Source organism: Phoxinus phoxinus (genome assembly GCF_949152265.1).
Source record: "Phoxinus phoxinus genome assembly, chromosome: 16".
NCBI lineage: Eukaryota > Metazoa > Chordata > Actinopteri > Cypriniformes > Leuciscidae > Phoxinus > Phoxinus phoxinus.
The window spans coordinates 30,418,561-30,434,202 of record NC_136891.1 but is presented as its reverse complement, the minus strand read 5'-3'; the positions used below and the strand labels follow the sequence as shown (position 1 = coordinate 30,434,202).

The 15,642-nt window shown below is 39.6% G+C and overlaps 1 protein-coding gene across 1 annotated transcript in view; it reads left to right on the top strand.

The window, feature by feature from the left end:
- mthfd1l (methylenetetrahydrofolate dehydrogenase (NADP+ dependent) 1 like) overlaps nt 1–15,642 on the top strand; it is a 30,957-nt gene that overhangs the window by 4,518 nt on the left and 10,797 nt on the right. Inside the window, exons 8-20 of the mRNA XM_079584779.1 lie at nt 27–138; nt 513–595; nt 929–1,026; nt 1,151–1,324; nt 2,470–2,606; nt 3,884–3,930; nt 4,388–4,495; nt 4,675–4,749; nt 5,710–5,812; nt 7,965–8,041; nt 8,928–9,068; nt 9,365–9,433; nt 12,633–12,744. Coding sequence (XP_079440905.1) covers nt 27–138; nt 513–595; nt 929–1,026; nt 1,151–1,324; nt 2,470–2,606; nt 3,884–3,930; nt 4,388–4,495; nt 4,675–4,749; nt 5,710–5,812; nt 7,965–8,041; nt 8,928–9,068; nt 9,365–9,433; nt 12,633–12,744 — 1,336 coding nt within the window. The remainder of the gene's footprint in view (nt 1–26; nt 139–512; nt 596–928; nt 1,027–1,150; nt 1,325–2,469; nt 2,607–3,883; nt 3,931–4,387; nt 4,496–4,674; nt 4,750–5,709; nt 5,813–7,964; nt 8,042–8,927; nt 9,069–9,364; nt 9,434–12,632; nt 12,745–15,642) is intronic.

Here is a 15,642-nt window from a genome sequence, read left to right as displayed (position 1 = left end):
TTTCTTTCTTTCTTTCTTTCTTTCAGATCATGGACTCAGATGTGGTGGTATTGTTAGACACAGGCCACAAGGGCCTCCCCCCCACATGGTTAAGATCAGGGGTGGCAGTCATCAACCTTGGCTCGGCCCTGATGGAAGGTATGTTTCTTCAAAGTAAAGCTGTAATGCTGGGCAGACATTACAGCAATTGCTTTTTACTTTTGCTGGTATATGTAAAACATTCAGGGCACTTCTTTTCTTGCGAAGTGTCATCTGAGAATTAAAGGAACTATTTTATTTGTACTACACTGGATGTGAAAGACAAGCATGTGATTTTGCCAAAAATAATCTGGCTTTCCTCACCTTTCATTACCTGCCATCTCGTTAATAGAACCTAATGGTTATAGAGGCCCATGCTATTTCCTCCATAACCCACAGAGATTTCATTAGTGTGGGAACATAAGACACTGCTAATTGTATTTCCTTAGATGCTCAGCCTGGGCCAACGTTTCATGTGTGATCTTATTTTCTAGAACACCATGACAGTTGGGAGCCCAGGATGGAAGCTAAATCTGACGCAGGAGTTGGGCCTCTAAGTGCTGCGCTCAGAATGCAGGTGAGAGGTCTTCTGCTGTTTTTTCTTTCTATCAATGTCTTTAAAATAGGCTCAATTATTCTGTCAACTTTATAAAATCTTCAGAACCTGTGATTAGTCAATTTAAAGATTAATGTCTTTGACAGTTATAACAAATATTCATTATATAACATAAAAATATATATATATATATATTCACACACTACAATTCAAAAGTTTATGGTCTAAATTTAGATTTTAAAATGTTTTTTAAAGAAATTAAACTGTTTTCTATTTGAATATATGTCAAGATGCACATTTTATTTATTTATTGTTTGCTAAGATGTTTGTTGCGGTGTTGTTGTGATCTGTTAGCATGTAGTGAGGAGCAGCAGGAGGTGGTTAGAAGAACAAGAGTACCAGTCATGGAGGCTCCGTCCACTAAAACTTCAACCACTCTCACCCGTGCCAAGGTACGAGCAGCCTTGCCTTTTGGTTTCTACAAAAAATGTTTCGCTCTGACTTTTGCTTGTGCATTTGTGCACAGAATTAATTAGTCTCTCCTTTTCTCTGTTTGGATGTTTCTGTAACCCTCAGTGATATCGAGATCTCCAGGGCACAGATTCCCAAGCCCATATCCCAGCTGGCTCAGGAGATTGGGCTGCTTCCGGAAGAGCTGGAAGCCTACGGGATCACCAAAGCCAAAGTCCGTTTGTCCCTCCTCAACCGCCTCCAACATCAGCCTGATGGCAAATATGTCCTGGTGGCAGGGTGCGACATCAATTTTTACATCAATCTCAATACTTATCTAAACTGATATGACACTAAAGCAATGATACAAATTTTTATTGAACCACAAAGTTCAGAAAACTTCGATTCATTTGTTGATCAGGTTATTTAATCTGTAAATCTGCTTTTTAATTTTTGTATTTTAATCAGTTACTGGAAGATAAAGTCATGACCACCATTTTTGTATTGCAACAACATGAATAAGATGCATACTAATACTTAAAGAGGTCAAAAGCATTTTAGGAAATCTTCAGGTCAATGTTTGTGTGTTTACTAACACTTTAGTTTAGGGTCCAATTCTCACTATTAACAAGTTGCTTATTAGCTTGCATATTACTAGGATATTGGCTGTTTATTATTACTTCTAAAGCACATATTAATGCCTTATTCTGCATGACCATACTCAACATTTCTAATCCTACCCAATACCTAAACTTAACAATGACCTTACTAACTATTAATAAGCAATAATTAGGAGTTTATTGACGCAAAAGTCGTAGTTAATAGTTAGTTAATAATGAGAATTGGACTCTAAACTAAAGAGTGACCGTGTTTTCACGCTCAAGTCCGTGTGCGTGTTTGTACTCTGCCTCTACATTCCTAGAGAGAATGATTGGTGGACCCAGGGATCTTATCTACCACTGGCTCTCAAGCCCACCAGGAGCCTCCCTTTCATCCGTGTGTGTGAAGCGTGGCTCGGTCAGCTCCGATCAGGGGCTCTTTTATGTGTGTGGGGAATGCGCAGACCCCTGGCTTTATCAGCGGCCCCTTCCCTCTCCCCTAACTCTCCTTCTTTAAGTCGCGCTCTTTGTTCTGCCTACAGATGCTGTGAAGCAGCACTGCCCTCCCCACACGGCCTACTCAATTACTGTCAACCACTGGCATGCCTTTACTGCACTGCCAAAAAAGCCACTCCACATAGACACAGAGAGAGAGAGAGAGAGAGAGAGAGAGAGGGAGGAAGGATGCTGATGGGGAGAGGGTTTGCCGGCAGTCTAATATAGTGAGATCAGAGGGAAAAAGAAAAGAGAGGAAGGGATCAGGATGAATAGATCTAGATTCACAACCTCCTCTCATTGAATGTGGGAAAGCATATGTTGATCATTTTTTCGGTCTATGTTTTTCAGTATAACTCCCACTCCTCTGGGTGAGGGGAAGAGTACAGTGACCATAGGTCTGGTCCAGGCCCTCTCCGCTCATCTCAAGCTGAACTCCTTCGCTTGTCTGCGACAGCCTTCCCAGGGCCCAACGTTTGGAGTCAAAGGTGTGTTTTTGTCTGTTTGCTGTACATTAGTTTGATAGTGTATGGATAACAATAACTAACAGCAATTTAAGGAATCAGAGATGCACTTCCCGTAGGTTGTACCCAGGGTCCGAAATTAACACCCGCCAAGCGCCAAATGCGGGTAGATTTTCCATTTGGCGAGTAAATCTCAAAAGGCTATCCGCCACACTGGCGGGTGAATGTTCATACCAAAATAGTAATGTAATAAAATGTTTGTCCCGCCATAGTCATATCTGATCGGTGAGTAGCCGAATGTAGACGAACTGCTGCGCGTGTGACAGGGCGCATGTTTAACTGAAGAACGAGCAGAGAGAGAGAGCGAGCCCCGGTCGCGCGCGCGCTCTCTCTCTCTCAGTGGAGCCAGGCGAAAGTATAAAGGCTTCACCGTCTCCTAAGCGCTGTCTTCAGCATCCCGCAATCTTCAGCAAATTAACACCCGCCAAGCGCCAAATGCTGGTAGATTTTCCGTTTAGTTAGTAAATAATAAAATAAAATGTTCGGACACTCGGGAGGTCGTGAGATATTGCACACGTTTCGAGTCAGTTAAACTGATAATCGCGTCAAAGCAGCCGGTACACGGCACGACTGTCCGGCAGCAATCACATGAGCTTTCGCGCTAAACACAAGAGACCAAGAGTTTTCAATGTTGCAGGCAATATAGCTTCAGATAGAAAATGACAGAAATGTGTGTGCAAATGAACAGTAGCCATTCCTTTCAACATAAAAACTAGAGAGAGAGAGAGAGAGAGAGAGAGAGAGAGAGAGAGAGAGAGAGATTGTGTGTGTGTGTAAAAAAAAAAAAAAAAAAAAAATGTTTGTTATAGCCTAAATTTCAAATTTTGCTCTGGACAATTTTTTATGTTTGTATTCAACATAATACCTTATTATCTCAATTAAATGTACTGAAATTAATGTATATGTGACACAAAAAGGCTGTTTATTATTTTGGCCGGTAAAAAATATGCTTGGCTGGTGGATTTTTTAATCTACCAGTCCCCGTGGCAGGTGACCCAAAAAGTTAATTTCGGACCCTGGTTGTACCAAAATGTAGACATCAGAATTAAGCAACCTTCTAAGATAATGTGTTATCACGAGTCCTTTGTATATTTTCAATTCAGTCACGTATTAGGCTATACACAGCAAGGCTGCTCACAAAGTCTTGGATCAGAGCTAATGTCTGGCTATCTCAGACATATTGTCTTGTTTTCTTTGCTGTCGTGTTTGTCAGTCTGCTTCATTATTTTGTCTCCCTGCAGGAGGAGCGGCGGGCGGGGGATACGCACAGGTCATTCCTATGGAGGAGGTGAGTGACAACAGACATCCTGTCTCCCGCTATCACAAAACCCTTTCCCTTAGTATGCCACAACTGATGAAAGCCCTTGAAGAACTCACACAGACACTGAGATTCACTAGTGGTCTCAGACTTTTGGACTCTGCACTTTCTTTTGTTTTGTTTTGTACTTTTATAATTAATTTTCTTTTACTACCAGTTAATAGCAGCAATTCCATTCAATTTGAACGGAAAGTTTAAATGGAAAAATAACATAATTAAGAATTTCGTCTTAAAATATCCACATTTTGCTTTTGACTAATTTTTCTTAATAGTTTGACATTTATGTCTAGATAAGTTTCCTAGATTTTCAATTTGATTTCAGACTTTTGGGCAACACTAAATGTGTCTGTGTGAGAGAGCAGATACTGCATTTATCAGCAGCTTCAGAGAGCAGCTTCCTATCTCTCACTTTCTCTGTTTCTCTCAGTTTAATCTCCACCTCACAGGAGACATCCACGCTATTACTGCAGCCAATAATCTAGTGGCGGCAGCTATTGATGCCCGCATTCTCCATGAAGCTACCCAATCAGACAAGGTAAACAATCATAATGTACAGGTATTTGTGATTTCACACAGGACTGGGATTCAATGTTGTGGCCAATCAATAGTTAGTTGATCAATAGCAGTGTAATTAAAGGGGATTGTTTCTGGTTCTATTATATACAAGGCTGCATATTTAGTACTTCCTTTAGCTATTTTTATTTGTCCTTTTAGGCCCTGTACGGCAGACTAGTGCCGTCTGTTAATAGCGTGAGACGCTTCTCTCCTATACAGCTGGCTCGCCTGCAGGTGAGTCTGAAAGAGATCTTTGTACCTCTGACTTTTTTTTTTTTACTTTTATTACTTCATAATGCCCTCATCATTTGACACAAAAGTCACTAGAGCAGTGGATTTCAATTAGTGGGACGGGAGCTTCAGCAAACCTCCAAGGGAAACTCTAAATAACTTGTAAAATAAGACAAAACAAGCATTAAAATAAACTAAAACTACTAAAATGTCTATTTCTTATTTTAGTTCATCCCCTCTACTATTTTATTTTTTCATATTCATTGAGGAATCAGGCTTTCTGTAATCCTGGATTAATTGGGTATCTAATTTTAAATGTTTTTATATAAAAAAATTAGACCTGGAAAAGTCATGTATATTAATAAAACCTGTTAAAAAAAATTACATTACTTTTTCTAGTTATGCCAAGCAAAACATTCTGTCAGGTTGAAATTGAAAAAATAAATAAAATAGTTTTTAGTTCTTATCCAGTAAATAGGAACGCTGTAAATATCTGAATGCAGTACATCTGATAACCATTAGGGGTCCTCATACAGCTACTGCGAAGGCTATAATTCACAGCAAGTCTCAGCCGTTCACAAGTTTCAGTGTTTTTCTCTTTTTAATTGTTGTGTTATGTTGACTGTGACACCGATAAGCTGAGAGACTTCTTTAAACACAAACTGTTTGTTTGCTCAGGGACAAGATTGGGGTGACTTACATTTGGAAAGGCAAAGCTGGTAAATTTACGAGAGACAATCAAAGTTTCGGAGACAAATCTAATTAAAAAGATGGTCTGAAAGAAATTTATGACCACACAATTTGCCATTTAGGAAAAATCTCCCGAATTCTTCATCTGAGTCAAGGCCAACACTTAGAGCAGTTATACAAATGTTTTAATAGTAGGTTTGTTTAATGTGATCAGCTTTTTCATCATGGTAATCCGTGCACTTGTGTCTGTCTTTGCCTCACTGTTGTTTTCAGCGTCTTGGAATAAACAAATCTGACCCCAGTGACCTCACACCGCAAGAGGTCAGCGCATTTGTCCGTCTTGACCTTGACCCTGAGAAGATCACATGGCAGCGAGGTAGGATCTTGTGCAATGTAGATTGCTTTACTGTTCTTCATATGGTATGTTCTTACGAGAATCCGAGAAGTCACAGAAAGATTGAGAGATTGTGGTGCAGGAAATATGATACAGAAGGCAGTCTGTGAGCTGAAGCAAGCAGTGTGACAATATGTGGCCATCGGCTACATTTTACTGATTTATAACTTCTTTTTCAATCGGATAGTGGAACGCCATTATAAACTGGCCATGTCATTACATTTGTAAGCAGTTTTTGAGAACTAGTCCCTTCTTGAACACATGCAGTTCCGGGTCTACTCTTCGCACCTGGGAGAGATGCCAGCTGTAACCTTCTGCGTCCGGTTATGACGCAGTGGCCTCTGATAGCTGCGATCACTGGGGGATGAGATTCAGCTGGATCGGGGTGTTTCCCATTTCACTCGTGGCCGCCTGGGAACATCTGCTGCCTTTACCCTACATTCAGAAGATAGTGCTGCAATGACTGATGGGATATTTACTCTGTCGGTTCAAAAGTGCACACTAAGATGAGGGGCCTGGAAGATTAAGAACAGCTTTACATCTCTCTCCCGCTGCGAATGCGAAACTGTCTGTGTGTTTGAGAAGATCCTCACAACTTTCTCTGTGACGTTCATAAATGTAGTGATTAAACCATTTTCCATGTTCGTTATAGGAAGATATCACAGTGAATAATGTTATTAATCAATCTTCAGATTAAATGTTTTCGATTTGCCATATGTTCTCACAGATAGATGAATTGAAACAGATACACAAGAGGAATATGGGAGACAGCCAGAAAGCAGACTTAACCACTGTTGTCATTTTTGTTGCCCATGACATGTTTAAAATGAGGCTTATAATAATTGTTCTGCATTTCTATGAGAAAATACCAGGGTTTGAATTCTTTCTCCTCCATCTTCCTGGCCCTTTGGGAGTTGTGTTTGTCTCAAACTGCCCCCTCATACATTTAGCTTGGCTGCAAGAAAAAAAAACAGAAATTTAAAAAGTCTTTGAGGAATGCATGCTTATTGCAAGGTTATGGTTTTTCTTGGCGTCCATCCCTCTGGGTCTCTTTAGGTCATTAGTTTTTTGAGATTCATTAGATTGTCTCATACATCTCCTCTGCAGTGACTGCCAGATCTGAGAAATCTGTCCGGCTCCCTTATGACATGATTCTCTCCAGACGTTGTCTTCAGATACAACGCTGCTTCGCTGAGCAGATAGAAAGTGCCAAACAAAGTGATGTTATTGCAACCTGAAAACAATATTGCATTTATCAAAAAAAAAAATCCATAAATATTGCAATTGAAACATGTGACGAAGTAAGTTGTTGTGGGAAGGAGGAGGCGTAAAATGGCGAACGTTCACAAACTTTACTATAAATAAATAAACACAAAACGAAAGTAAAGGAAACACACAGAAACAAAACGTAACGTACTGTAAAAGTCCAGGCCTGATCCTCTCTCGTCCTTCACTGTCGTCGCTCCTCCTTTTATGCTTCCGAAGCTCCTCCGTGAGAGAAACGAGACCGGTGTAGCGCCCTCAGCCTTGTCTTGCTTGCCACGCAATAGATTTTTATGCTTAGTTTTTATCATAGGTAGTTGTATAAAGGAGAAATTCAGCTAGAATTAAACATTTATGAATGTATGTCTGACTTGTGCAATAAATAAATAAATTAATAAACGCATTTAGCCAGGCATTTTCAGTTAATCTGATCTGGTTAAAAAAAAGGTACAAAGTCTATTTGTCTGGAGGACTAGGTGACCCTTAAAAATATAATGAATCCTATTCAATTGCATGGAAATAAGTGACTAGTGCATCCTTAATGACTTCTTTTTGTGTTTAATGGAATAATGTCAGTCATATAGGGTTGGAGCTTTCCTGTAGCTCAAACAGTGGAGCGCTGGCGCTTGCAACGCCAAGGTCATGGGTTCAATTCCCAGAGAAAGCAAGAACTAAGAATGTAAATGTGTACCTTGAAATACAATGTAAGTCGCTTTGGATAAAAGCGTCTGCCAAATGCATAAATGTAAATGAAAAATGGAATGACATGAGTAAATGAGCACACTATTTTTTGGTTGAACCATTCTAAGGTAGAATTTTTTTTTTTTTTTTTTCATTCTGATTTCAAATTGTGTGTTCTTGTTTCCAACAGTCGTTGATACCAATGACCGATTTCTGCGCAAGATCACTGTTGGCCAGGCCAACACAGAAAAAGGCCATGCTCGCCAGGTAGGTGCTTCATACTTCTGATTCAATTAGCCAACCGTTTAAAGGTGATGCATAGTAGTTTTGTCACTTTTCCTCTGATTATTTGCCTCCCGCTGCTCTAAATCTTTCTCTATCCCTCTTTTACCTTTATGTATTTTTCCCTTAACTGGAATAAAAGTCCTGCAGTATGTCAACTGCTGTCATAAATAATTACTTTTAAACCAAATCAGGCAGATAACCGCATGCTCCTCAATGGGAAACAGTCTAAGTAATAGCAAACGTTTCAAAAAAGGGTGTTATTGTGCGCATAGCAAACCCTGTGAGCTGGCCAAGCATTTGCTTACATTCGTCTCCCTCCCACTGTACCAAAACCACTAAAATGTGCACTACACCACAGCACTTTTGTTCTTGAGAGACATACAGTACAGTATACTATATGTGTTTTGGACAGACCGCAAGAGTGCGTGTGTATGTTTGAAATTGAAAACAAATTCACTTAAGCATGTTACCTCAAGCTTTGCAAACATTGACTCGGATCACCTCAGCAATTAGGGTGCTGTAAATGGACTTAAATGGCAAGTAATGATGACACAAGTGGTGTGTGTTAAGCGGCCCGTCTCTCCTGATAAGGCATCTGGCCACCACTCCTCTACTCCCAGCTGTTTTATTGGGGGAGTATTTATTAGCTGAGAGTTAAACCAGGACAGCTCGGTTTTAGTCCAGCTGGGGTTGTCTTGGACACATGTGGGAGCAGTTTACTGTATGTGATAAAGAACCAGACTTGGCAGATGTTGCGTGTGTGTGTCTGAGTCTGACAAATCTCTCCACTGTCTTATTTCCTAACGATTCATTTTGATGAAAATCGCACTAAATCATCACTGTGATCTTTCCCCTCTCATTCTTACAGACCCAGTTTGATATTGCGGTGGCCAGTGAGATCATGGCTATCCTCGCTCTGACAGATGGATTGGCTGACATGCGGGCCAGACTGGGGCGTATGGTTGTGGGCAGCAGCAGAAATGGCCAGCCGATCACTGCCGATGACTTGGTGTGTGTGAGCGTGAACTTGAGCAGTGCTGTCTGTGGAGTGACTTTTAATCACCTGATCATTTTATGAAAACATTAAATGTATACACATATATTTATATAAATACACTTAATCCACATTTAACATATAATTTATATATATATATAATGTGGATAAAGAGAATTTCAACTTCTCTGTCCTGTTTTATTCATTTTATTATTGCTTAGTTTATTTAGTCGCAAATTGTCAGCCCTACTATAAAGACATTTAGCAACTGCTAAATATTTTGACATTGCTTTGCTCTTTGGTTCTCTCAGGGTGTAACTGGGGCTTTGGCAGTCCTCATGAAAGATGCTATCAAACCTACACTGATGCAGACACTGGAGGTGAGACCTCTTCCCTGTTCCTGTACCCCAAACTCTCAGTATCTTTTACACAGTCGCTCGCTTGTGCTATTTTTCTTATTCTGTCTCCCTCACACATGCACACATAACTGTCCTATCTTGATGGAAACTCCCAAACTTGATACTCTCAGCGTTGGTGAAGTGATAGGATATTAGAGGCTTGACACAGAAAACACACACTCCTACAGTAACACATGCACATCTGGTTTTAGTTTTGGCTCAGTGGGAGTGTGTCTCTGTCTTTAACTATCAAACCCTGAACACTATGAGAAAACTGGAAATGAGAAATAGACAGTGGTGAAAAGCATGATTGTTGGAATGCCTTTCATCTTTATGGCTTTTAAACATGCTAATGACTAGTGATTGATGTTTGGTGTTACGGACGTGTGTTTTTGCGCGTGACATGCATAAGAGTCGCATGTTTGTAGAGAGAGCCACAGAACTGCTTTGTGAAACCTTTCCTGCCTGGTTTCCTGTTTCTTCTGTGAAGAGGAATCGTATCAGAACAAACCAGGCAGCAAAGGGTTGTGGGAATATTACTCTGGGCTATAATGTCCCTGCTGGGATTGGGATGTATGCAAGTATGTGTGTGTGAACGAGTGAGAGAGGAAGTGTGTGTGAATGCATGTGTCCACAGATAATCCTGTTTGATTGACAGTAGTAGACAAAAGATGTGAGATTTGTTGAGTGTCTGGAGAAAATGTGTCTCTAATGGATTGATGTTAACTTATTGTGTGTCTGCGATGTTAGCTGCAGGTTAGGGACAAAATTGTCCCCAGCTGAATCTTACAACTACCCTTTAGGGACATTATCCATAAAATAATACTTTTTCAAAAAAAGTAGTTTAGATTTGTTTGGCCAAGTAAACCATTTGTTTATATAGACTGATGTTTCTCTCAGCATCACACAGAGTTAAACAGTTGAGTTACCGTTTTCGAACCCATTCTGCCGATCTCCAGGTCTGGCGGTGGCACTTTTAGCATAGATCATAGAATCTGATTAGACCGTTAGTGACCGTTCCTTTTCATTTTCTGTCGGTCTTAGTTCACGATGTATTTACAGAAGAGTCAAGTTTTAAATAGGAAAAATATCGAAACTCTTTGGTCATTTTTTTTGCTAACGAAATGCTAACGGTCTAATCATATTCAATGATCTATGGTAAGTTATGCTAAAAGTGCTACCGCCAGACCCGGAGATCGGCTGAATGGATTCGAAAACGGTAAAACTCAACTGTTTAACTCTAGGGGAGTTGGAAAATGAGCCTATTTCCAAAAAAAGACATTTAAATTTCTATTTCAAAAGCTGTTATTTTGAACATCTCAGAATACTTAAATGTATCATGATGAAGGAATGAATGAGGCATTTATATAGCGCTTTTCATATGTACTACTGTACACACAAAGCGCTTTACAGTCATGTCGGGGTCTCTCCTCAACCACCACCAGTGTGAGCGTCCACTTGGATGATATGACGGCAGCCACAGAACACCAGTGCCAGTGCGCTCACCACACACCAGATACAGGTGGAGAGAGGAGAGCGAGTGATAGAGCCAATTCAAAGGATGGGGATTATTAGTAGGCCATGATTGGCAAGGGCCATTGGAGGGAATGTGGCCAGGGCACATGATCTCAGCAAAAAAAATAAAATAAACCGTTTTCAACATTGATACTAATTCTCCGTCAATTTGTAGTTAAACTACTAGTTAAGAAAAATTTGTGGGAAAAATTTGTCATTTAGAGTCAATACCAACCTATAGAGTCATAAGTTCATAACCAACCTGTTCCTGCCTGCTGTGCTTTTTCTTGCTTGGTTTTTCCTGTTTTCTAACTTTCCTGGCTTGGCATGCCAAATCTCTCCTCTTTTCCACACTCACAGGGCAGAGAGCTCCAATCTTTCCCTTTCCAGTTTTTTGATATTGTAGTTTTTTATTTCTGCAAAACTTTTTTCAGAGGACAGTTCACTGGAAAACCATACACTCTCTTTCCATCACTCATTCTTTCACTTGGACTTGTTGACAAGCTGCCACTGATGTACACTTTGTGGGCAAACTTGTTGCAGTAAATTGAATTGTTTTACAGATGGAAAAAAGTTACTGGGTGACCTTTATCAGTACTGATTGATGTTTTAAACTTGTGTGAATAGTTTAGGTTATGATGAGCTACGCATTGTCAAAATCTAACTACAGTTGATGTTTATCACATTTCATCAATTTTATATGAGGGTTCAGTTGGTGCAAGACTGATATGTACTGTAGATGCGCATGGATGCGCACTCTTTTTGTCCAAAAACAACAAAAAACGGTGATAGTAGAAAATGTAACTCTTAAGATGTTGACTCCTACAAACTAAATAACAAAACTTTTTGTGCCCTGCTGTTTCTGAAAATGCTTTTTAATAATTAATCAAGTAAAATCACGAAATTGTTTTTTTTTTAACAAATGTGTTAAAGTGAACTGAATCAATTTGATGAATCGTCTCAGGGCTCTGGCAGGCTTGTGTTAATGATAATTTCATGTCTCAACTTGCCTCATTTGACTTGTCTTTTGGTTCTTTGAGTCTCAAAAGGTGATCTGCTAATGTAGAATATTTTATAATGTTTATATCAGCACCTGCAGAAGTAGTGGAAAGAGGATGCAGTGATAAGTTTATGTAAATAAAGGAAGGTTGTCTCCATTGATGAAGAGCTTTTTTTTTTGTTTCGACCTTCCATCCTTTTCCTGAATTTAAATGACTTCACCATCACTCCATTCTTTGTTTTGTGTACTCCCTTTCCATCTTCCTGCACTCTCTCCTTCCTGTCCCTTCAGCTGTCAGTGTGTTTGGTGTCGCTTTTCAGTGTTTGGGAAGTTACAGAGGACCTCAGGGTCATCAGTTCAAACCCCACATTTTCACTGAGCTTTAAATGCTTTCTGGCTCAGATTGATGATGATGATGAAACAGACTTTCACAATGTTTAAAGTTTACTGTAGTTGATAGAGCGCAACCACGTCTTTTATTTAAATAACAACCTCAGATGTGGAGATTGACCAGTTAAACCCTATAGCTTGTATTGTCAGTTACCAGCTCTTAACATGGTCATTTCTACTGTAATTTTCAGGTGTAATCTTGATTCACAGTGTCAGTCATTTGTAATGCATGTCTGGCTTGGTTTGCACTGATATTGTTTGTTTTTGTCATGTCAGGGCACTCCAGTGTTTGTGCATGCTGGACCTTTTGCTAACATCGCCCATGGAAACTCCTCTATCTTGGCAGACAAGCTGGCTCTTAAACTAGTTGGAGAAGAAGGCTATGTTGGTGGGTGCACACACACAAACAAACACATTCAGTCGCACACCACTGCTTTCATTGACTAGAGACAAAGGCTATGCTGGGGGTAAGTTAACACAATAACAGTAGAGTTGTTTTCTGGTTCAAATCAGACTCCTGCTCATGAGAGGTCGCACATGCTTATTGGCCTCTACAGCTTGAATAAAATCACAAGATCTGGTGTTGTGCAAAATTCAATCACCCTACCCTTAACAACCAACAATTGATAATGTAATTAAACAATGAAATATATTACATGAAATATAGTAGTGTATATGTAATTAAAAATATGAATACTATTAATACTAAATACTATATGTATTAAAACATTACGGTTTAAAAGTTTGTTAGTAAGATTTTTTTGTTTTTGAAACCAGTCTCTTATGCTCACCAAGACTGCATTTATGATCAAATTTATCATTATTATATTGATCACAAATTGAGTAAAACCGTAATATTATTTAAATTTAATTTAACTGTTTTCTATTTTAATACCATTTAATATGTATTTTATTTCTGTGATGGACAAGCACAATTTTCAACATTCATTACTCCAGTCTTTTGTGTCACATGATGCTTCAGAAATCAATCTAATATGCTGATTTGATGCTATAGAAACATTTCTTATTATTCTCAATGTGGAATTAACAGTTGTGCTTCCACGGTTTTGTGGAAACCGTGATACTTTTTTACAGGAATCTTTGATGAATAGAAAGGTCAAAAGAACAGCATTTATTTGAAACATTAGAACATACTTTTGTAACATTAGAGATATCTTTACTGTCACTTTTGATCAATTTAATGCATCCTTGCTGATATAAAAGTATTAATTTCCTCAAAAAAAAAGTCTTAACACAAACATTTTAATGGCAGTATATAATTTTGACTTGCACATGTAGCAACTTGCATAAGGCTAAATGGCTAATCAGTTAATGTTATGCTAAGTGAGTGACTCGATGTCTGAGTAATTGGCTAGTGGCATGTCTTTCTGTTATGCTAAACTGGAAAAAACAAGAAAGGTTTAATTTAACAATTTATAGCTTATATAATGTGACCATTTAAATTGCGTTAATTGACCGTCTTTACGAAGTTATGACGATGTTAATTATTAAAATAATTTTCTACAAGTATATAGAATTTGGCACAACACTGAATCCTTTATCTTAAAACCCAGAAGAATGTTTCTTTTGTTTTTAAAAAAAGCTGAATCCAACTAATCCTCTCAGTGTCGGCACACCTGAACATACAGGCCTGCGACACACACACACACACACACACTTTATCTTGCCATCTCTCCGTCACTTTATCACTTCCTCTCTCCATTTCTCTCTCATTCCTTTGCTCCTCTCTATCCTTTTTATTCCCTATCCCTCCCTCCCTCCCCTGCTCAACGACATGCCCCAGACACTAAAAGAATGCTGGGAATGGCGGAGGCCCTGTGGTCCACGCTAAGAGCAGTGTAAGCTTCACCCCTTCATTTAAGGACAAGCTGAAGTGTGTGAGCCCAATGAAAACACTGCCTACTAAACTGGCCAAGAGCTGTGTTGAGTTACAGCCTCTGGAATTTGAGATTCTTTTTCTGCCAGCGTGTAAATAGTAAATTCTTTTGAAAGAGAACTTTTAGGGCGTTCACGATTATTTGAAATACAAAAACCGAAATTGCGAATATGGCTTAGTGTGATGATCAAATAGCAAAGGCTGCGATTTAATTAATTAAATATGGGCTGTGTGTTTCAGAGTGAAGCGCGGCACAGTGTTATTACATGCGTATGGTGTTTTCAGCGTCTCAGAGCAGCTTGCTTCACATTAGATGCTGCTCCACTCCATCTCCGCATCTGAATTTTTTTTTTACAATTAACATTTTTATTAGAAAAATTGCAATTAGACCCCCTTCCACCCCACCCCCAAAACCTTGCAGCCCTAGTTGTTTTATAGAGCCCCAAGCCCCAGAGGACAGTGAAAAAATTAATCGCTTGATTTACTGTATTGCGAAAGACAAGAAACTAGGACCTTTCTCGTTTGTGACATTCAAAGAAGTCCATATTGGACTTGGAGCGTCAGCATCAACAAACAGCAGGAATGCTGGGAGTTTGTTGACTTTTGCAAAATGTTAGTGAAAGAGGGGGACGTGTGTATGCGTTACCTGAAGCCAATGTATGTGTGGTATGTAGTGTTTTTGCTGTGGGTGAGAGGGAGGACGTTGCCTATATCAGCTGATTATACACTACAGATCTGCTTCACTGGTATTTCTGAGCACTGCGGTGGTTTTCTAACCTTTAGTCTACCCAAACTAAACTGATCACGCTCAGACCTCAGACTGATAGATGTGCTGTTAATTCCGAATTCTCTGAAAGTTCCTGAAGGCCGATAACATACTCCCACCTTACATTCTCTCTCAGACCCGAGATGGCTGTAAATCTGTGCCTGACTGGTGTGTGGATAATCTGAGGCCTGGTGATGTACACTCGTTTATAGGGAGCATCATATAGGAGGTGGTTTACTTTCTTATGGCATCTGGTCTTCCCAAGGTCATGAGCGCGGTCTCTAGGATAACGCTCTGATTCCGTGAATATTTTTTGTTAGAAACTAAGGATTGGCTAAAATGTCCTCACTTTTCTCTCTTTGGCCTCCGATGGTCTAAATCTCAAACTGGTCCTCACAAAGATAGCTGTATATACACAGACACACACACACATGCAGAGCTTCAGAAAATAAGCCAGACCTCTCTGGTGGAAATAACAACATTACCCTTCCCATTCCCTCCTGCTCCAAAGGCCTGGGAAGTAGCACAGGAAGCTTGCAGAGTTCTGGGAAAAATGGATGCGTGGAAAGACTCCACACATGTTTACTGTTCATTGGCACATACACATTAATACTGACCTGTTC